The sequence below is a fragment of the Euwallacea fornicatus genome, chromosome 10, assembly GCF_040115645.1.
Source record: "Euwallacea fornicatus isolate EFF26 chromosome 10, ASM4011564v1, whole genome shotgun sequence".
Classification (NCBI taxonomy): domain Eukaryota; kingdom Metazoa; phylum Arthropoda; class Insecta; order Coleoptera; family Curculionidae; genus Euwallacea; species Euwallacea fornicatus.
This window is the reverse complement of record NC_089550.1, coordinates 3,456,673-3,480,483: the sequence shown is the minus strand read 5'-3', so window position 1 is coordinate 3,480,483 and position 23,811 is coordinate 3,456,673. Positions and strand designations below refer to the sequence as shown.

Genomic DNA, 23,811 nt, shown 5'->3' with positions numbered 1-23,811 from the left:
ATCGCCTCGAAAACATTTTTAAAAGTTCTAGCAACCAAAAAAAAGACTCTATATTATTTGAAAGTGTTGAATATGAGTCTACCAATTGCCAGTCATCTGCTGAAATCGAAATCTCCACTAGAGAACTAACTGAATTTCGAAAATTATATTTTTCAAATAGAATATTCTGAAAAATGTATGTTGCTGCAGTCAGAGTTTCTATATCTCTTTTCCAATTATCTAACATTATTTAAACTCGACAATTGGATTTTCTTGAAAGTACTGGGCGAGATGTCTGATCACTTTCAAAGTAACAAAATCCCAAGAGAAATTTTAACGAAACTTAAATTGCACCTTTCAAGGGATAGAATTTAAATGGTTAATTTTAGGAATGACCCTTTACAACATTAGTTTAATGCCTCGAATCTGTTTCGAAGGGTTCGATTTAAATTTAATTTTTTTATTTTAGCTGCAATGATGGCGCACTCACCGACTGACCATTGTCGCAACATCTATGAATATTTTAAGAAATACTTAAAAATACATTTTTTAAAGATAATTAGGGATACTTATCACAGAATTTGTTTCAATTAAGGTAATCACACCTTTCAAATCTCGGCCTTTGATTCATTTTGATATTAGGTTCCAAGGGGGCGAAGAACGGTGGAAATTTACTTGATGTTTATATTACAAACTTTCTATTAAACACCTATTTCTCACCTAAAATTTTCTATATAGGTCCAGAACGCTCGTTGAGCAACCAAACTGCCTCTTCATCGTCGAACACATGCTCGAACACACTAAACTAAAGAGAAATGTGTACTTTACCTTAAGCAGGTTCACAAATAATAACTAGGACTAGTTGAAAGGCGAGCCTCTCTAGAAACGTCTTGAATTTTTCATTAGCAAGTCAGCTACATGACGTACTCAGTAATTTCATTACCTTGACAGTAACACTGCTCCGCTTTAAATAAATTATTAATTTATTTTATGTCGGGATTGTAGTTGGCGTTGTGATAATGAAAATCGACTTTACGGGTGTAAATTATGCAAATGATTTTGGTTCATGTTGATCGATGAAAAAATTGTTTTTATATTCCGTAAAGTTCGTTTCTAATGAATGGAAGACTCAAATATTGTCTTGCAGCAAAGTGAGTTTCTTAAGAGATAACCCAAGTGGAAAAAGACACATTTTACGTGACTTTAACACTAAACAGAACCGGAGCGGAGCTGATAACAATATTAAGCGACTTATCTGCCTAGATTTTCCAAAGACAGTTGAGAATTGAAGTCAGGTTTCCAGGCACTAGCCGGCATCCAGAGCATTGTATTACAGCAAATAATTACTTTATGCTAACTAGAATCGAACTTAATATATTATTTACTGATCCCCAAAGCCATTTATTCGACGAAGCGGAACAAAGAACTAATTTGGCCAGATCCAAATAAAGCATTAACCAAATGTGTCGTATTATTGCCCGGCGTTACATAAAGTTTGCAGATTGCAACTTTTCGTGCTCCAAACCTGCGTGTTTAACATGGAATTAGCCCAGGATTTCTGATTAATTTTCCTAATTTTCGTGCCGGCATTCATTAAAGCAATTTGCAAATTCACGATTTTTCAAAACCTCCGAAAATTTAATGGTGGGATACTTGATATCAACGACATGTCTTGGATTTCCAATTATTTTCAAGATCATAACTTACAATTTACACCAGCCACTTCGTTCCTCAGAAAGTAAAATGTGAATCATCCTTTTTTAAATTATGTTAAGAAATTTCTAATGCTCCATATTCGCACTTAAACCATTATTCCTTAACATAATTAACGTAGTTAGGCCTTTTGATACAAAGGGCGAGTCATATGTTTTCAAATTATATTGTTAAAGCTATAACACTCAATATTCAACATCTTCCTACTCGTAAAATATTCTTTCTTATCGTGGTAAAATATTTAAGGGACGCTCCCCCTTTCGAACGTAAGCCATCATTATCCCCGTCCGTTTACGACCCAATCTGTCCACCCTCAGGCTTAATGCCGGCAATAAAGCTTTTAAGAAGAAGCCCCTTTTTCCCTCAAATCTCAGGCATTTTCCCCATTGCAGTTCGTCCGGTAGCCGTGGAAATTCTAAGCAGCAATCAACCATTCAGCGCCGATAGGAAGTACGAAATTCCTTGCAACACCTTTGGATCCAGGCCTGCAGCAAAGATCTCTTGGCACTTGGATGGAAAGGAGCTCAGAGGGCCTAAGTACAATATTAGCATCGCTGTAAGTATTCAATTATTGAATTCCTAATCCTCTTTATGTCATGCCTTAGACCTCTGAAGATGACAATTCAACAACCTCAACCCTCACCCTCCTCCTCACTCGATTGCACAATGGCAGGACCCTCATCTGCAAAGCTGTAAACCCGAAGGTGAAAACCGGAGCTTTAGAGAGTAGCCTGAAACTAAATGTGTTTTGTAAGTTTTCTTGAGGACGTATTAAGTTTTAGAGGCAGATGTTGTGAACTGATTCCAGATGTTCCAATAATCGACCTCGTGTGGGGATCTAATTTGAATCCTGATGATATTGAGGAAGGGGATGATGTTTACTTCGTGTGTAATGTGACTGCAAACCCTCACGCGTATAAGATCGTTTGGAAGTTTAACGTAAGTTTATTAGAAAATTCGTAGCTCAGACATTTCTGTTATAGTAGCAGAAGCATATATTTCTAAATCAAATGGTACAGTATTTAATACTTAGTTTGGGCGAATTAACTTCTATACCGAATAATCCCCATTTGATTCTAATGGCCTGGCATATAATTAGGTCCCTAGAAACAAAGTTTCGAAATGCCCACAAATATTATATTTTTGCTGTTCGTTTTGGATAATTAGAAATAATGCACCGCAGGAAGTTTATTTTATGGGGGAAATTACATAAAATGGTTTTCCTCCAAACAGAAAAATGTTTGTAGTTTTTTCGTAAATATCTGACTTAAAACATGTTCTTTAACACTTGACAAGATATTTTTCGCACTACCAACAATAAGTTGGATATGCTCATCCTTAGAAGTTCGCCATGTTTATTTTTCTTTTCCCTTCAAAGTCGGAGAAAACTCAGCTTACGAACTCATTCAAGCGCATTGTAGATCTTATAATTCAAAATCGATCGCACTTAAAAATGTGCTCTAATAGCAGCTTTGCACTGTGTCAGACGAGATTCAGCTTATCCCTTTAGACAGAATATAAATCTTCGATTGAGATAAAATGTTTTTACTGTAAAGGCGGATTGATAAATCTATCTTACATTTTATACTGATGCGAGGTTTTCTATTATTAGTCCTCCTCGCAGAAAGTCGTTATTTGACATTTTCTTAAGAGTTACAACATTTTCATGCTACTGTTCCCAACAAGATTGCCTTCTTCAAGCAAAACTTCAAACTATACTTCACGAGATTTCTTCAACTTTTCGTTCCAGCTAGAGACACAATCAGGACAACTTTGCCCCGGCAAGTTGGAAAAGTGCCTTTCAGCAAGATATTAAAATACAGCTTGTTTTGGCAAAAGCTCTCTTTTTTGGAGCTCAATTCAAAATAAGTTTAGAGGCTCAATTTCGACTGGATTTTTTCGTCAAACGCTCAATTGAGGAAAGTTACAAAAATTTCATTATTCCGCGCGAATCATAATTCAGGATCCCCGTCATAAATTAAAATTTTTCCTCGGATTTGTTTCCAAAAGTCGTCCCAACTTTCCTCGGTAGTCGTAAATAAAATCACGGGAAATTAAACATTTATTCTCCTTGTTTCAAGTTGTTAGGACTTTGAGGAGAAACATGCTCTCGGGCAAATTGGGATATTCAAAGAGCCATATTGCTTATTTTACATTGAAATGTTGCTGCTGGTATTTAACGATCTAAATTGTATCCTTTTTTCAACAAAAGGGGGAATGAACGTAACGTGTATACTTTGTAGAAGTATAACTCAAAACCAAGTGTGACTGTTATATCTCCGGGAACAGTAAAAGCGAATGGGTCTGGTGCTGCAAAAGTTCCTTATTCTCGAAAACGACTCTATTAAAGTTTCCTTTGCTTTTAACCAAAACAAAATATCTCACCCCCCTTTTAAATTAGAGATACTATTATAGCTTTACCCCAGATTGACTGTAGTTGCCCTTATTTCGACATCGCAAGAAGTTGAAATTAGCCATTGAACGGAGCGAGAGAATTGTTTTAATTTGAGTGCTTAACACGTATGAAATAGGAAATATTTCTCGATGGGGAGCGACAAGGAATTCCTTAACTTCCGAACCTTTGTTGGGAACTGATGGCGGCGCGGCAGTAAATTTTTCATAGACGTGACTCCGTTTTATTCGACCCAAGACATCCTTTAAGGCAACTACACATTCTTGCATTTCCTTCGTCTCTAACAAAATAGACGTCTATTTATATTCAATGTCGTTGCTAGCGGTCTTGTCACTATGGCATTTTGACAAATTTCGGGCTTAGTTCATTGGCGCATGATGAAGCAAAAAATGCTCACGAATTGTCTTAAAAATGGCAGAATAAAGTTCACAGAAATATAGATCCACAGGGTGTTTCAGAATTACGAGATCGAATCTCTAGGGATTCCTCATTTCATAAACTGGAAAGTTTACACGTCCTCTTAGAAAGAAATCTAAAGGGGTTAGATCAGATGATCTAGGAGGTCACGGAACTGGACCACCTCTGCTGATCCAATGTTGTCCGATCCGCTGCGCAGCACCTTTTACGTTGGATTTTTTGCTTTATATGCCGGATGCATAACTGCCGGTTCTTGATCAGTGTAGTTCTATATAGAGACAGATTACTTTACAAACTTTTTAAAATTAGTAAAGGTGATGAGTGAACGTGTCAAACTAACAATCGAGAATTTCTATTATCAGTCTTGGCTAAGATAAGCGTTTAGCAAGAACTATTCAACAGGAGCGTTCAGGTCAAGGACTACATTTTGAACAAATTCTGCAGTGTTAATGTGTACAAATACATTTTTTTATTTATTATTACGTGTTTGTTTTTGCACATTACTGTCTTAAAGCATCACAAGGCCGTAATGCTTTAGGGAGACATTTGCGAACACAAGTTCTTATACTCAGATGTCCTCTATTGTTGCAGAGTAACAACCCTAGAAATTTAATTCCATAGTTCTAAAGCATCTTGTATAATAAATTATTAGGTAATACAATAATTCCCTAAAATTAAACATTCCTTTATGGACCTCCTTTTTTGTAAACCAGACTTTAGAATTCACTCCAGAGCTGAGATTTTCTGTGACTCTACTGGAATTTCTTAATTATAGTTCTTAATTAACATTCCCTTTATTCTCGGCTCATTTTTGCTGAGGCAAAATTTCAATTAGCATTTTACATACTAAAATCCTTTGTGTGAAAATGATATAAATCCCCGTAAAAAAAGTGTAAAATCCATCGAATTTGCAGTAACCTGAATTAGTAATAATTGTTGAAAAACGCAAACAACTATGCAAAATGTTGTTTAAATCACGGTATTCAAAAATTTTCACCACATATTCTATATTACATCGGAGATCGAATGTGATATTTAATATTTGAAAAATAGTTGTTATGAGCTGTAAATGGTGTTTGGGCATCTTATCAAAAAGAATGTCCAGTCACCTTCGCCAGATTGTCAGGATTTTACTATAAATTTAGTTAAAAAATACATTTCAGAACCAAGTGATGCAAGGCAATCAAATGGTGATCAAAAGTTCCGGTGATTTGAACCTTCAAGCAGTGAATCGAAGCCAGGTCGGGAATTATTCCTGTGTCGCCTCAAACGTGGAAGGGGATGGAGAAAGCAATGTAATCCAGCTAAAGGTCATGTGTAAGTATTTCGCCAAAACAACCGTCTACGTAAATAAATGACCGTACACTAAGTCCAGAAACACGAGACATCAAGAAGTAAATAGTCCAATATCACGCGTCATTGGGACCGTACGCCCATTCCGTTGCCATAAGTCAAGTTTATAGCAAAAAATAGCCATCGTTAGTTAAACAAAGGTCTCCGGCAAAACCCTTAAGGGACCGAGGAAAAATAGTTGCTTGATCTTGCAGTTTATTTGGAAAAGGAAACGATCGAGGGTTGGATAAACTAACTTTCGAGCTGCATCTGCATTAACTGTCCCGATGAAAAGATAGTTAAGCGAAAGAGGATGCAGTAAATAAAGTTTTCAATGAGGAAAGTTTTTTAAATTCGAGAGACTTTAAATGACTTTCCTAAGGCGTTTTTTACCATTTTAATACTTCTAAATCCACTTTTTCTTACACCAGACAAGCCTTTATGCAACAAAAACCAAAAGTTCCTCTACGGCGTTGCTAAACATGAGAAGGCCAACATCCTCTGCGAAGTCGAGTCCTATCCTCCTCCTTCGAAGTTCACGTGGAGCTTCAATCACTCAGAAGAAGTGAAGGAAGTGAGCATCACACCAGAGACCTTCAATCCCAACGATATCATCTACTCCTCCAATTTCAGCTTCACTCCAGTATCAGACCTCGATTATGGAACAGTAAGGCTGATAGTTTCCGTCACCTTATTTAATAATGTATTTGGTCTCATATAAAAATTTCAGGTTATGTGTTGGGCATCCAACTTCCCAGGCAAACAAGAGGAGCCTTGCATATTTCATGTGATTGGGGCAGGGAAACCGGACCCTCTGCATAACTGCTCCATTGTCAATAGGACTAACGATTCACTTGAAGTGGAGTGCACCGAGGGATTTGACGGGGGTCTGCCGCAATATTTTCTATTGGAGGTAAAAAAAGTGTTACTAGGGTATATAGTATGTCCCTTAGGTATTTAAATCACCCAAGATCCTTTTGTTTTCGCCAAATAATCGAAAGTTTTCTAGGACCCTTAGTTACAAATAAGTAATCGAGGAACGAATTTGAGTTATAGCAGGGTTAATGCTTAAAGAACATCACTGTGTTATGAAGATATTGAAGAAAATCGATTTTTAAACATTTTGGAGCTCCTTCAAAACTGAATATTTCGTCATAACAGTAAATATAGCGTTATTTTCTGAAACCATCTGTGACGCTTAAGCGATCTACGAGATCAAAAAAATTGAAAAAAGTGGTTCAAATTGAGCCTGGCACCTTTTTCAACAGACTCAATTGATATTCTGGAGAAATATGTGTTCATACAGCTTTTGAAATTTTAGTAGTTTCCAGAAATTTCTTGATGCATGATATGGGGTTATTAACTATCGGAAGAGAAAAATCGCTGGTCAGAATATTGAGACTTGCGAAGTAGAAAATGTCATTGTTTAACGAACATAATCGTTTGAGAAGTGGAAAGGTGAGGGTATTTAACACGAAGACATAGGTAGAAGCGCAATGATAACAAGAATGTTGTGATAACGCTTTGCCGTCTCAGTTTTCTACAATTCTAACTAATGATAAATTTGATTTTCTATTCTTGGCGAATAAGAACAAATTTATAAATGTTTATATCTGAAGCGAGCTTGCTTCGCGATATTCTAAAGTCGACAGTGTCTGACCACATAGAACGGGAACCACTTCGCATGTTATCCTGTGAAAAGCCGCCATGGTCGGTTATTAACAATATCAGCATGCTTAAACTGAACATCGCAATGCTTAACTGTAAACACGTCTCAAAATGATCTTCTCTCGTGTAAAGAGAAATGCGGTAGTCCACAACTGGCTCCCCTGCGGGTATTTCGCCTTCGAGGAAGCTCGTTAGTATTATTGACATTTGCATGTATAGAGAGCCAACTGTAGTTTCGGAAAGTTGCCTGTAATTAAGAGAGGATAATGAGGATTTACGTAAAGCCTTTGTTTATTCTACCCGGTAGAAGGGCTTTTTGCGATTGTCTCATGTCCTCATAGCCGATCGAGTTAGTACGTGATCCAGTGGGTTAAAAGGGCGGGCATGCAATCTCAGTGCCACGATTAGCGCTTGATTAATAAGGGATCCATTAACTCGCTAGTATTTGCCGGACATAGCTCTCCAGGGACATATTAACCTTGCTGTAATGGTTTAACTTCGGCCATTTCTTACAAAGTTTATTAATATGGATTAGCCGGCCGCCCGTCTGACGTCCGCCGAGATTTTCACCGGAACTTATAACTTAATTAAAACGGACAGGAATTGTTTCGGATTGAAATTTAGAGAAATAAGTTCATCTAGTTCTAGCTGAAACGCTTATTTCCTGCAGGTTTACGACGGGAAAACCAACGCCATTCAAAGTAATGTTTCGGAGAAATTCCCGCTATTTATCGTGACTGGTCTGGATCCTGGAAAAGAACTGAAAATGTTAATCTACGCGGCAAACAGTAAGGGCCGAAGCATTCCGGTACCACTCGAAGGATTTACGCTAAAAGTGGCCGAGAAGCAGACAGGTAAGATTTACGAGCACTCTTTTATTTTTTCGTGCAGATGCTCTTTAAGTTATAAACTTTAAAGCGATTCCGGACAGGAATTTTCCACGCCTTTGAAATTATCATCAGTCCTGTAGCCCGAGAAAGTTGTTCCTTATGCAAGTTCGAGGGAAATCTCCTATTTCTAGATCGGCCCTCGTACGATTCACGGGTGCATGGAAATTTTTCGGGATCCTAATGGAATCGGTTTTAGTCGAGTCTCTCAACCTCCATTCCCTCTATGGTTTCCTAATACATATTGCGAAATGATCATTTAGACTCAGGCTCTGCTTGTGGAACATAAAACTTGTCTCCATTTCCTTACACGAAGAATGCCTATTTTTCTGTTCATGAATAATACTTTATTTCGAGCTTCTTTTCCTGTTTTCGATACCAAAATAGCAATTTATTAACTTAAAATTTAGGTTGTTAGACTTTTTAATTTTCGCATTAATCAAACGTTTATGCATTGATTGCGTAATTTTAACATTATCGGTTTTATTTGCATTTACCGGACACGAATTGTAAGGTACAGTTCGCATTAGCAACTCTTTACGATTTAAGTTTGAAGAATACGCGTTTTAGGGTACCTATCCAAAAAATTCATAAACGTAGTAATTTATATCCGGCGTTACATATGGGGATGTAATAAGAAGTGTCGCTAGGGAAATGAATTTTTGCAGCCAACCCAATTTTTCCTCAATTAGTTTGTGAATGCAGAATCATTTAACTCTCATAAATTCAGAACGTGTCTGGTCCGTAACATTGAAACGTAGCGGTTAAAGCGGACGAGAAGAATAGACAGAGACATTTTCCGTTTTCTTCTGTGTTTAAAACTTTAACTCTCTTAAATCTTGGGAGAAAAGTTAAAACTTTGCTTAAAAGATTTAAAAAGTAAGAATTTTAATTTCGATTAGCAGCCTGGTATTTTAGATGTACAAATCCCAACAAAGAAAGTCGTTTCCGCTCCCAAATGGGTTGAAACGTAGAATTTTTTATAAGTTTAATAGTGGCTTACAGCATTCATAACCTTGTAGCTTAAGATTACAAATAACTGAAAAATTCACAGTTCTTCTTTTATTATATGTCTGGCCTTGGTAAAAATATGACCTCGGCACTTTGAAAATTCTCATTGCGGGTTTTCTATATCTGTAAGTGATGAAGATAACTCTTTCGTGTGTATATTTCCATGTTTCACCTCAAGTCTGATGTGTTATTGTGACGGGTTTTCCGCATAATTTTCCGTTAGGTCTGTTCCCCTCGATCGATAATGTAAGACAGGCAATTTCCTAACTCTTAGAAATTACCTGTAGAAATTAAATTTCCATTCTCGCTGCATCCGTCCAGTCCCATTTCGCAAGATATCACTGCGAATTCCACATGCAGTCGCAGCCAGATATGTTTGAGGCCCCCAGGGGGGTAGCCTGCATATTTTAGCTCGAAACTGGAGGCGCGAAACTGACAGGTTTGATTTAGAGGTGACTTTCTTTATTTTCAGCTAAAAACCTGTATGCCTTCTGAAGTTAGCAGGGCGCAAATTTAGGAGATAACCACATTTCCCCGACATTCTCCCTCAAAGTCCAATAAAGCGTTCGGCTTCAAAGGGAGTTCGCCTCCGGCCTTATTTTTGGTCATAATCCCTCGCAATAAAATTACCCAAATCCAGGAAGACAACTTTTAAACGACTGACCGTGGTCGGACACAAACAACTTCGCCTGTTTAACTTGGAGAATTTAATTACGTTTCATTCTGACCTCTAACAAGTTACACCCCGAACTTGTTCCATTAAAACTCCGTATTTTGCGGGGGTCCTACGATATATTACGGTGCATCAGGAAGGACCCTCTCAACACCGTATCAATCAATGACAACATCTAACCCTTATCATTTTACACTAGCTCGCTGTTAGTCTCTACGTTTGATTAATATTGCTTTAATTTACCTACTTGTCCTTTTAGGATTAGTTTTCTAGGTGACAACGTTATTTAATTATCTTTGCCGCAGATCATCAGGGCAAAATTTGGAGGTTCATGAAAAAAACATAAATACTTGAAATTAACCCCCGTACCTGCAGTGAGGTCCCATTTGACGATACCCTTATCATTTCCAGTTCTCTCCTTGGGCACCCGAGATCAGATGGAACTCGCCCCAGTTTTGGGCATATTGGTAGGCATCGTGGCTGCCTTATTGTTCATCACTGTCATAATTTTGGGGGCTCTTAAAATACACCAGGCGAGGAGGGACGGCTCAAGGGCTTTGCGCCCCCGATTCCTCGCAGTCAAGGATAAGGTCACGCTTCCGCTCAGATCTGAATCGGAGGATCTCTTCGAAAAAGACGACAAAAATCCGGACGTGGTGCCCTCTAATAAAGGTAAATTGCTAAAAATTAACCCTCTCGCTCAAAAGTCTCAAATTCAGCAGAGAGGATTGATTGCCCCAAACTTTAGGCAATTACGTGTAAAGTGTTTCGAAGCAAACACGACATAGACAAAGCGTTTCCGCTCGATATCTTCTAATGCCATATTTAATTAACCTACTTCGAGGCTCCAAGCTCATTTTTCAACGTTGTTTCTAATAATAATTTATTAACCTTCTGACTTATTTGACTCAACTACATAAGTGTAAACGCTTCAGATTCAGATTACCAGCTGGGTTCAGCAGCTCAGACACCCGGACTCAACAATTCTGCCATATCAGTGTCGGGACATAATGAGTTTGCATCGAATACGACAGTGGTGTCTCCAGTGACAACGCCTTCGGCAATGCCTAGTGTCACGCCTCTGGCTGAGGCCTATCTGGCCAGGAGTAGAAATTTTACTTCAGCCAATGTAAGTAGAAATGGTCTAATGCACTGCAATTGGTGAGGATATGGATTAAAAGTTTGCGATTTGGGAAAGTTTACCGGGGCCACAATATTTATAACATAGTGCAAAATTTTCAGAATATAATTTACATTAATTGCAGTTGATTCAGAAAGTGTATCTTAAAATATTTTGTAGTATTTCACGTCGTATGTTTTCACTAGATATAAACATCGAAATTGGTTCACTGTCACTGAAAGTTTCATATATCCGAAAGCGTGCGGTTTTGCACAACACAACTCTGATATTTGATTAGTGTTCCGGTTTTCGGCTAGGAGAACGGCTCTGCTGTAGCGAAAGCGATTTGGGTTTAATTAAATTTGCTTTATCTGAATGAGCCATTAGTTTTTGAAACCACCATCATCCAACCCACTACAAACGAATCCAAGATGAATAATTGAAGACCTTCGTGCCGCGCGATACAGATTTCGGGAAATACTTTCTCTTGTTATTTATGAGATAAGAAAAAACGATGAAATAAACAAAATTAGATTTCGACTAATTTAAACGGAAACAATCCCCCAAATAACGAAAATTGAAAATTGTTCATTATGCCACGCTCCCCTTGCTAGTTTGCGTGTAAATTAAAATTCTGCCAGGCGAAATACACCTGGATTTAGAGGGATTTGGTCGTTGTTCAAGCCGGCTTGGGCACCGAGAGGAGTCTATATAACAAACTAAAAAACAAGAATTTAAGCATCGTTTTGCTGCGTCATGTTCCTAAGCTGTTTTGAAACAAAAAGTAGAGCATGAAACGTGGTTGATCAGGTTACGAGGTTATTCCCAAAAATACCCGACTTTAAATATGGATGTTGATTTTTTTTCAAAAAAATTTGCCTATATTACAATGACCTAACCTTGAAAAAAACGCATGTCTGTCGTTTGAGGATGCTACGTTGATTTTTGTTTGTTTTGAAGCCGTTTTTAGTGAACGCTTTTAGAGATTTTGTAAACCTGGAACAAATTGGTCATCGACGCGTGCTTCAATAGGTTCATTTGAAAGGTCTTAATTCATTCAACGTCATGGTAGACTCAGATTCTACTCTAAGGGTCCTTCGTTGTTCCACCGGATTTCGCAGATTTAACTCCCTCAGACTATTTTCTATTTCCCTAACTTAAAAAAATATTTGCCAATACTAAGGTGAAGTCCGCGGTTAAGGTCTGTTTTTAAACATTCGAAGCCTCTTACTATAACTAGGGTATAGAAGCCAAGGAGCATCGTTGGGAAAACTGTATCAATCTCAAACAAGACAATGCTGAAAAGTACTGTAATATTTTACAATTTTTTTTTCTTTGGGCGTTAAGTCTGGTACTTACGGGCCTGTCTCGCATGTTGACGTGAGACATTTTCATCCCTACCACAATAAGATTAATCCATAGTTTCTCTTCGACCACTGATTAAAAAATTTACACAATTTCCCCTACTTCTAACTAACCTAAGCGTTAACGTTTATCGGTATGCTCCTCTGTTCTCAAGCTTAGTGTCATTTCCGCAATGTTAAAAACCGAACAATAAAATTGAAAACCCGGATACGTGTTGTTCTCGATTAACTAGACGAGCTTGCTCAAACGTAAACCTAAAACGCCGATGTACCGGGACCCCAGAAACTATAATCCAGTTATATTTCAGTAAAAATGAGAAATTGATTCTTTTACGTAAAAGGTTCTCAAAGACTTTTTGCACTTTTCTGCCTGTTGAGCAACATGTTTAATGATGTGTAGGACCCTCAAGAATATCAAGGATTGGCACTTGGGATTACTAAATGGTACTCTATTTCTCGGCATGAGAGATTTTTGACAGCGTTAGTGATGAGTGATTCACTACACAGTTGAATCTCTCAGCCATATCTAAGTTTCGTATTCAAGATCTGGTTTTTAAATTGCTGAGTTTACCCTTGCAACTGTTTCGTATCTTGTACCTACTGCAAAATAAGTAAACACACGTTGAGTTCTGTACGGACAAATGTATTTCTGGACATGTTCATTTACGCTTTAGTTTCCTCACGTTTCGGTCGAATCAATTTGATAAAATGTCGAATGCAAACACAGTTTGCGGGATTTTTCTTTAATACTTACCTCGTAGTTACTTATTCCATCCACTGCTCCCGAAATAGTCCAAACTTCCGCTATTCATTTATAATTGCGAACGGAAATTATGTTCGAAGTATAATTTTTGAAGTTAGAAAGTATTCGGGAATTCTTTCTGCACGTAATTAGTTTCGAGGAAACGCTTCGCGATTACCGTCTAAACAACGATAAATTTTAAAGTTGTGTACCTGCTTTGCTTCAGCCCGTTTCCCCGGTATCGTTCTGGGGGCGAATTAAAATTAATTAGTTTCTCTGATAGTGTTATTATGGGGTTTTCGGGCTAATTGCCTTCAATGCGAGAGCTTAAAAAATCGAGTACAATTTACTTTTCATTACAATTTTCTGGCAAATTTTAAACATAACTCAAAGGGATTTCATAGTGTTCGATGAGCAGCAAAACAAAATTTTAATCCGCTTTTATTGCAGGTTTTTTATGTATTTATTTACGACATCTGCCTTGCTCTCTCATAATTCCGCAATATACGAGAGGCACTTTATAGCCGTAACGCCAACACTCACGTGAAAGTAGAGCATTGAAAACGCGTGTTGTAATTTGCTGCATCCTAAAGCTGTAAATAATAAAGCGATGCATTTAATTAAACAAAGAGTCACGTACACTGAAAATTCGTGCAACATTGTTCCGATCGTGCGCTAAACTATAAAACTGCGAAAGTTTTTAGGACTCGTTGACTTGTAGTCTTGTCAGCTTCATATGAACGTAAATTTAACAGTGAAAAGATAAAATTCAATACATTTAATGTACGGGAAATTTTTGATTTGGTTTTTGTCGATTCTAGAGCGTGCACAGAGCTCAAACGTCCCCGAATAATTTCATTAACGAGATCTCTTCCCTGTTGAAACAACATTCGCGATCGGAATATCGCCCTTGATATTCCACTTTGTTGGAAAAAATAGTTCCCGGGTTTCAATATTCAAAACGCAAACAGACATTTTCCGACTGATCTTATTTCCGACTAACGACTTGAAGTGCCAACTGCCACACAACCGGGCTTCCGTGGTTGAGTACTTGAGCCACAATATTTATGATCGGATATTTATAAACATTTCACCGTGCCGAAAAAATTCTCACCTTTAAAATTTAGTGCTGCATTGTAAAATGTAGAATTGGATACATTTAGTTCAATGCTTTTGTTCAAACACGATCGCAATTTATGTTCTCCATTCATTTTAGGGCACGTACAAGGCTTTGACAGATGTCTATTAGAGTCTTGTAAGTACCGTTTAAATTTTGTAAGTAAATCATATCACAGTCGCGTCGAACACGCAGCTCTGCCGCAAAACGGACTTGTTCATTAACATTTCGATTCATATGCGTGTACAGTACCATTTTCGCTCTTATGTAAATGGAGTTTTAGTGAGTGCAAGCAAGACGCCATTAGGCGCCTGATAAGTGCGACGGAGATCGGCTACCGATTCCCCCTTCCATCGACAATGATAGGCTAGTGCCGTTCGCTCAGAAGCAGTACGCCTTGATCTGTGGTGGGGTGCAGTTCTACGTGATTTGGGACGACGCAAATCTGCGCGCATATATTTGATTTTATAACAATATTCAATTTTTGAAATTAAAAACCGCAGCTACAATAAGAATCTTCTAATACAGCAAGACAAATGTCCAGTTTTTCTTCCTCATAAAAGTTCTCTCGATTTTGGTTATGTGAATTAATTTTCACTAATTGGGAAGAACTCACACATTCATATTTTTCAAAGTTTGCGGCAATGTTCTTGATAGTGCTAACCAAAGGCGCAGGCCGATCGGGAATTTTTAAAGCAAGCTTTCATTTAAATACCGTTAAGGACTTACCTCCACAATAAAAAAAATGTGAATTTGAATGCGTTCTCCGAGTACAAATTCCATAATAAATTTTAATTTAACCTCTACTAACTCCACGGTAGAAATGATCTTTCAGAACGCACTTATTGAAAAACAAGCCCTTTTTGTGACATGATTTGTCCTTGGATTAGTGCGTACTGCTTGCAAGTTAACGATGGTAGACGGTCTCCCTCGCACTTATTAGTCGCCCAATTGCTTTTTGCTTGCACTCATTGTGACTTAATGTGCATGGCAGCGAAAAAGGTACTGTATACTCGCCCAAAAACACAATAACTGCTTTTATAATATCTCGGTAAGTTAGAAAAATACCGTCAAGCCAACTATTAGTTTGCTTTAAAATTGTAGCAAAGGCTCTATCTTACTTAGATCTACTCGTTAACCTCTATATTCGCCTCTAAATGCCGCAAAATCGATATAAAACTTAAAAAAAAAACTGTCTTTTCCCTCATGCATGTCTCTATTTCGTGCTGCTCCTCTGTAAATTAAAAACAGCCCTCGGTCTGTAAAGTTGGCACCATCTTTGCATACATTTTAACTAAAAATTTGCAGCCTTCGTTGCATGCAAACTAACCCGAACTATTCAATATTCATAATATGGCATATAGCACGTCGACGTAGACCGAATTTGCATGGAGGATATCTTTATTTCAGGAACGACATCGACAAGGAATAGAAATATTACCCCTTCCCCTCCTCTTGTATCGACTATATTGTTGCTTGCACAATAAATGTTTTTGGAATTTGAAATATGTGCAAAAAATGTGTAACAATGGAACAATTGCGACCACCTTTACTTACATTTCTAATGTTTGAATCTACGTATTCAAACTTAATTTCTACTGGCAAAATTTTTTTTTTAAAGGTGTTTTGATGTGTTAAGGGTATCACATGTTAGTAAAAATGTGCCTCTTTAAATAAATAAGCAGTATTCTACTTCATGGTTTTATTTTAAATAATTCTGTTTGTGCTCTTTATTTGATTGAACTGAGATATAATATTTTTCCGCTTGCACGCTAAGCTACTAAAATTAGTGGGAATTTGGTAAACCTTTAATCAATGAAAAGATTTGCTGAGTGTCAAAAAAATCCACGGAACTTCATAAGAAAATATTCTTCTAGATAGATAGATTGATTCAGGATGTTTCCTAGATACACAGTGCAATTTCAACATGATTTCTTGGATTAAAATAAGAAATAGTTCATATAAACATGTGTCTTAATTTTGAACTTGAGACAAGAAAAACGAAAATTGCGTGGACAGCAATAATATCTTGAAATTTGGTAGGCAGTTTTCAAAAGTGGATATTTTGAAAATTTATTGCGTGACAAAATGCTCAAAAAGTGGCTAGAACCATTGCTAAATACAATCAACATATACAGAGATTGATTCAGTAAATAGAAAAATTGGGTTCGGGTCAAAAGGACCAAAGAAGTGGACGATTGAGCACAGATTAGTTAATATAACTGGTAATTAATAATCGTGCGAAGAATAACCAATAGGAAATATAAGTTGAATGAGAAAAATCGTATTATGTCGTAACTTAAACACCAATGTTTGATTTTTTCGTAAATTTTCATGTTCCGACGGAAGTGTTTGCTCAATTTAGATTTCAAATAATGTCCCCTCTGGAAACAGAAATAACCAGTCCTACTGGAAATAAACCTAGTGATGATAGAAAACTAGGACTAAACTAACATAAAATGATTTTTTTGTATTGTACTTGCACCAAAAGTAAGCCCATACACATTACTTAAAAAACACTAATCCAACGTAAAATAGTTTTTTTACCCGCCACAAAATTAGTAATTTTCATGCAAGTACATAATTAAACTGTGAATTAATCACTCAATCAATTTCAGACCTCAACCAATGAAGTGGTCTATGCAGAGCTGCAGCTGGCACGCCCGAACTCCCTCGATCCAATAAAAAACGGCGGACAGCAGTACTCGTCTCCAGCACAGCAGTACGCCACCCTGCGCAAGGGGGATGATTCCACAATTTACACTAAAATAGACCACAACAGGAGACCGCCCCCTCCGATACCCAACAGTAGAACTTCCCCCATTATATCCCCCGTAACTGCGATTTTCCCCACCTCTAAACAGGGGTTGTACCATAGAGAAGTAGTTACTGTGAGGACTCCTTTGATGGGGTGCCAGCAAGAGAGTTGTGTTTAAGCTTATGGTTGTACATAAAGGGTGTAAATAAAAATGCTTCTTGGGTTTCAGATTGGGAATGCAATAAGGATTAGCATAGCAAACGAAATTCGGAATTAATAGGGGAAGTGGGTAAATATTTGCCAAGTTCGTCGAGAGTGCTCCAGAGGTAAACTATGCGCATATTCAGTACGTCTCCTATTGTTTTGTTCTTGTGCCTGGAATGGGAAAGACGGGCGTGCATAATTTGAAGAAATATGACGAACCGTTTTATTTTCTGGAATTTACCCAGCAATAAATCCCACCTTCCCATGATTAAGTAGTCGTTGTGCTTTCATATTTTATTAGAGGTTATAATATCTGTTATCGAGTTTTGTACTTTTCTACTTTTGTAAGGGACCAACGGTTGTTATATTCAATTGGTCGATAACTCATTACCTAGAAATGATGTGTCTCTTGTTTGATTCCAACAATAAATAGTTGGAATTTAAATTGTTCATTTATGTGGCAGTCAGTGTTTGACCTTTCCACCGCAATTTAGTAGAATTAATTAACTTGTTGTGTTTATTAAAATTTTAGGCAAATATTTGATTCTTTAAGTCAACCAAAGAAGTTTCCTATTTAAACTATAGGTGTCTATAATGTAAATTTGTACCTCTAACTTTACTAAATCATATCGTTTTTCACCCCAAAGCTCAAAAGCACCATATCAGTTCCCCAGCAAACACTCCCCTCTTTATTATACGATTGTAAATACCTAAACGGTTTTTTTTACCTTAAAATCAGTATTTTGTGTTTGGCACGAAATTGTACAAACTTGTAGATACACGCCAAGTTTTTTCAATTATTACTAAACCGTTGTCATATACATAAATGTGATATTACGACTATGTACTTCGATGTCGAAGATGAAAAGATGAATTTTATTGAATTTATTACGTACTACTAATAACGAGAACCATATCTTTTTCTTGGTCGTTCCAGAAAGTTTATCAAGCCTCTTTATAAAAGAATACCAAATTATGTATACTCCTTATAATGTAATAAATAAAAGTGTTAAGAGTACGATTGCGGAGATTTTTCTTGCTGTTTTCCGAATTTGAAATAATCATTAACGAGAGTTCTCCGAAACGTTCCCTAAAATTATCCCCCATTGAAGACTTTTCGGTGAGGACATGGATATATACCTGCTTTTCCCCGCTAAAACAATCGTATTTCAGGCACTTTCAGCATTTTTCGAAATTATTTACAATGCATTTTGATTCCTTGAAATTCCCCAAAGAAGACGTCGCAAGATATGGTATTCCAAAAACCACAGAACAATAATAAATTTTGCAATAAAACTTAAGGAATTCTCAAATTAAAATTTATTTAGGAAAATAAATTTTAAAATCCCAATGAAATCCCTTTTCAAAGGATCTTCAAAGTATTAAGACAAAGAGACATCTTAAATTTTTGTATAGGCAGTTTTAAATGGAGCCTGGACAGGCCGAAATGGATGGTATATCCAGTTAAAAATTTGAGGTAAAAGAACTTGATGAAGGATACCAAGAAGTTCTACACCAGCGACGATTTCCTAATTTAGGGATCTTTCAAGGGCATTGACGCCTGAAAGGAATGGCGGTGCTCCTATCCAGTTTATGATGATTTGGTTCTGGAACCATTGAAAATTACAAATCACTTAAATAAGTGCATCGTAAATGTGCTAAGATCTATAGTGAGGAGATCAACTTTTAATTTTCTGGAATATAAAATTTTTTGCGAAGTCCATCTTTGCTCTGCTCAAAAAAAAATATTTTATTATTTAGGACAAAGGTTCTCGTCTACTTTTTATGGGACTCATTAAAAAAAAAACATAAAAAGCACTTCAAAATAATCAGAACTTGAATTGATTTTCTCCGAACTTAGTCTAAACAATTTGTAAAAAGGGTTCACGTATTTCGTCTACGTATTTACATTTTTTTTTACGTTTTTAAATAAAGTTCCGTTAAGGTTAGTTCCAAAATTATTTGTTAGATGATATACATATATCTCACGCTACAAATAGAAGTAATAAAATAGCTTTCAAATCGAAGACTCCCGAAAACACTGATATCAGTTATTCTCCCTCATAACTAACAGAAAACTGAGATTGCTTTACTATTATAAATGGCATAGATTGGCAAAAGCTATTTGACCATTTTGAATTCTTCAATTTGTCTCGAACTATAAAATTTCATAGCTTCGTGTATTTTTCCATTTGCAGTTCCTGCGAATCCTCATCATACCAAATGTAAGAATTTCCTCTAAACATAGGAAATTTATATCCACCATTACGTCCAGAAAATTTTAATTAAAATGATTTTTGTACTTTTTAAGATTATTGTAACGTATTAATTCTTAGAATTATGTAAAAATTTGAGCCTGCAGTTGTTATTTCGCAAATGAGAATAGTAACTTAAAAATAGCTTTATACTCATAATATCAAACAATTCTCTATATACCTTAAGGAACAAATTTTAGTTTATTGGAATTTAGGATAATTTAAACCATTTTTCTTCAAATATTTTACATAGATTTTGATTAATTGAATGTTTCACCAAATAAACCAAAGACTCCGTCATTAGTTCGATAGTTAAGAAAAAGATAATCCTTTAAACACGGATTTATTGATTTTTAAAAATGCAACGATTAAATGAGAACAGCGCCATCGGATAGCAACCCACTGTATTACATGCCTGAGGAGTAGTTTAGTAGACAGTTTTCTTTTATGCGATTGGGTTGATTATAATTGCCAATTGTAGATATCGCCAGTGTGGTGGTATCATTCCATGGTTCTAAGACTATTTTATACTCGAGGTTTAAACTTATCCTGCAGTCTAGGAAATTTCCAAACGGGAACAACATTAGTCAAATCTGATAGTTGAAGGGTTCACCAACTATGTTAATACAGGAAATAGTTTTGCAATTATCAATATGGATAATGGCGAGTTTCGTTCAAGGAAAAAATTTAGTTTTTACTCAAAATCTTGTATCTTAAAATACTTTGAGTCACTTTCGGAAAAAAATTACTAGAAGTTTTCAAAGCTGAAATTTGCGGTTTTGACAGACGAGAAAAGTTAAACACGTACTTTCCACGTACAATTCTGATATTAAAAAATCTTCCTGTTAGAGTCCCAAAAGGAAAGTAAAAACTACAATATCGCCTGAAAGCATCGAATACAATCGACAGGTCCAAAAATCTGCTACTGAAAGTGCCCGGATGTATGATTGATTGTTCAGAAAATTGGATGTCGGTTTACTCTTTGGCGCAAACCTGGACCCCCCTTTATGCCAATATTGTTTCGTTAATACAGAACAGAATTTCGAAAAGAATGATGGGGTCAGTGACTGTTAATTTAGAATGCTAATTTAAGGCTAAACCCCAAGAAAATAAATGAGAAGGGTTTGGCGTTGGTGCCCATAACAAGCAGGTATGCATGTTCCAGACGGCGGCAATCCATCCCACCTCTGGATAACCAAAGGAAAAATGAATGCCGTTTGTGGGCGAGTCGTCCTCATTTTCCATATGAATATTGCTGTTGCAGGCATCCTTAAGCATTTATCCGCCCCTTTCAACTATAACCATGCAATATATTTTTCATGTATGGTACATTCAACCCACCAAACCGGCGTCTTTCGTGCCGAACAAAGAGACTTTTCTAAGTATTCATAATTATTTCCACTGGGCCAATTAATCACATTCACATGCATCTTTTCGGCGGCTGAAAAGCGACATGGGAGGCGTCGAGTTTTTGCCGTCCCAAATATCGCGTTTCGTTCCCATAGATCATAAAAAATTTCAAAACAGATTTTTATCGTCCACTACATGAAACTCTATACTCCGTTTTGGACTACAGAAATTATCTTAGATTTTATTGCTGCACTAAAACCGGAGCGATGGGCTGATTAGCTTTTCCGTGCAAAAAACCTCGCATCTTTTATCGACTACATAAATCTCTTTGAAGGTAATATAAGAGTCATTTACGTCACGGGAACAACAAGGGAAAACTGCAGGGCACGTGGAAACCTAAAAAGGGGGACCACATCAAGGCTTTCAGTGCGAAAATGAAGATTTTTATCGCCCCTGTCGGGGTGTGGGTCCATGAAAGCCCTTAAGATTACTTATTAATGATTTCCGACATTGGACGTTTTCTCGGTTTTTTTTTTAATAGGCGCAGGGTCTAATAATAGGGTTAACGATGGAGGCTCATCTACACACTTAAAATAGAATTAGGTGTGACAGTGACTGATTCGGGGATTGCTCATACGGCTTGTTAGCGTTATAGTTTCCCAGAACAAACAATAATAACTTTCGTTTTGTGTCGGAAAGGCTCTCTAATTCAATTGAGACTCTTTCAGGTTCGCTCGTGCACTATAGAAACAGACAGGGGCAACTTTGGCAATTACTCTTAAAGTTAGATTTAAACCCGTTGGCTCTGAATTCATTCAGTGCCATTCTCATAATTATATAGAGCAAAAGAAAGACCACATCCCCAGCAGCAAATCTTTCACGCTCAATGAAATATTTCGCGGAAGTTTGAGCCGGGCTGCAAGTAGCGTTTACACTTTATTGAAAAAGAGAGAGACCTGCTCGAATTTACCGTTTCCTTTTCCCGTAAATCGTCCGGATCGGGGGGAAACTTTTTAACAGATCAGTCATTCGTCATTAATATCCACGTGTGGGCGAGTCTTAAGAATATAAATTTCAGGATTCGGGACCAATTTCTGAAATGGTCCTGGAGGATAAAAGGTACGTTTAAGCCGGAATTACGCTTATGTTTTATTGGTCTTCGTGGTAGTAGAGGAGCGGTTGTTTTCGAACGCAGCGCTCATAATTCTTTGAGGATGAGACAAATAAGAGTTGTAGTTTCCGAGTTATTGTTCGCTGCGGCTCCTATAAAGGAAATTGCGATAGAAGAACTTGGTATTGAGCTTTCTGATGGAGGTGGGTTAGGTGGAAACATGTCGGAGACTTCAGAAAGGAATTCGTTGCAAACATGCCAACAAAATTAAACTTTCGAGGCAGTGGAGGGAATGGAGGCACTGCTCGTGTCAAGAGACTGGAGAAGACAAGGCCGATAAAGACCCTGCAAATTATTATGTACGGGAGTAGTAAATTACATTGCACTACTGTCGAGGAATGCTTTATTGCTATATCAGTGTATTCAGTTTTCCACACGAGTCCTTAAGACACTGACATATTATTTAAGTAAATTCAGTAGGTCTGGTTTTGATGAACCAACAACCATTTTCTCTGCAGTAAGTTGAAGTTTTTTGGAGCGTTATTTCGTTAATGAAACTGCATCTCTGTTAAAAGAACTTCAATGGAATTTCATAATTTCTTAAATTTCTTACTAACAAAAACATTTCATAATTTAAACTCCGTCCAAAGTAAATTTTGTGCAAAAAATTGTTAATGAAACTCCAAGGGAGTTTCACAATTTCTTAGGTTCTTCCCTATAAATACTTTAATTTATGTATACTTAGTCGAAAAAAAAATTGAAGTCACTATGTCTCTGTTTTCGAGTGAACCAATGAATATTTTTGAAATAAATTTTGATGAATTGGCAGAAGTACCATCGCGTGGCCACCTAGATCTCCCGACTTTACACCACTCGACTTCTTCCTTTAGGAATACCTTAAAAGTGTGATGGACGCGATTTTTCTGCGGAATCTTCAAAGTTATATCGAAGAAATGTAAAAAGTTGTTGCAGCATTTCACAGCAGGTCATGGAAGAAGCGCGATGAGAGTTCGAAGACCGTCTGCAATGTTGAGTGGAAACTAATGGATGCATTTCGCAATTTCTCGAAAAATTTTTAATTATACAAAATCTAAAATAACAACAAATTTTGGCACGGTTGCTTAGAAAATTCGAAGATCTTTAAAATTATGTGTCACCTGATCCATTGATCCCTACTTAAAAAATCGAGATAGTGCCACCCCTGGGATTTTGGTTGATCGGGGGTGAAAACAGCTGAATTTTCCCCCCTTCATTCTAGAGTCGATGTGCCTTAGCATTTTTAACTTGAGTTTGCGCTTCTAGAAATCTGGAGTATGGCAAATTATTAAAGATACACCCGGTCTACACCATTAATTCACATTGTTCTGTACAGAAACATCTTATTATTTAGTAGCTCCACATCAATCTCTCTGACTTTTCGGAATACCAAGAAACTGCTAGAGACAAACGATAATTTTTCCATTCAAATTACCTTTTCTCTCTCCAGCAGCGGTGGGAAACTCATGTTTTTGAAATGTCCCATATATTACTGCGGTATTTGGTTGTACAGTTCAAGAGGGAAGTTTTATCATTCCATGCTTTATGAATGTCTATCGGTTTTCAAGATATTAAGGAATTTATTGAGAAAAGCCGTAAATATTAGTTAGAAATTTGAAGCGATGCAAGCCTCGAGTTTTGTAAATGAGATATCCTCTCTC

General features: G+C 36.9%; 1 protein-coding gene across 2 annotated transcripts in view; it reads left to right on the top strand.

The window, feature by feature from the left end:
- LOC136341543 (nephrin-like) overlaps nt 1-18,416 on the top strand; it is a 151,880-nt gene extending 133,464 nt beyond the window's left edge. The window contains exons 7-17 of one of the 2 annotated variants that reach the window (XM_066286659.1): nt 2,085-2,248; nt 2,298-2,442; nt 2,501-2,631; nt 5,686-5,839; nt 6,286-6,521; nt 6,585-6,767; nt 8,193-8,376; nt 10,505-10,765; nt 11,029-11,222; nt 14,536-14,574; nt 17,055-17,184. In XM_066286659.1, the coding sequence (XP_066142756.1) occupies nt 2,085-2,248; nt 2,298-2,442; nt 2,501-2,631; nt 5,686-5,839; nt 6,286-6,521; nt 6,585-6,767; nt 8,193-8,376; nt 10,505-10,765; nt 11,029-11,222; nt 14,536-14,568 (1,685 nt within the window). In that variant the 3' untranslated portion in view covers nt 14,569-14,574; nt 17,055-17,184. Of the gene's footprint in view, nt 1-2,084; nt 2,249-2,297; nt 2,443-2,500; nt 2,632-5,685; nt 5,840-6,285; nt 6,522-6,584; nt 6,768-8,192; nt 8,377-10,504; nt 10,766-11,028; nt 11,223-14,535; nt 14,575-17,054 lie in introns of both variants that reach the window. The other variant, XM_066286658.1, reaches the window with a different exon arrangement.
- The last annotated feature ends 5,395 nt before the right edge of the window (nt 18,417-23,811 follow it).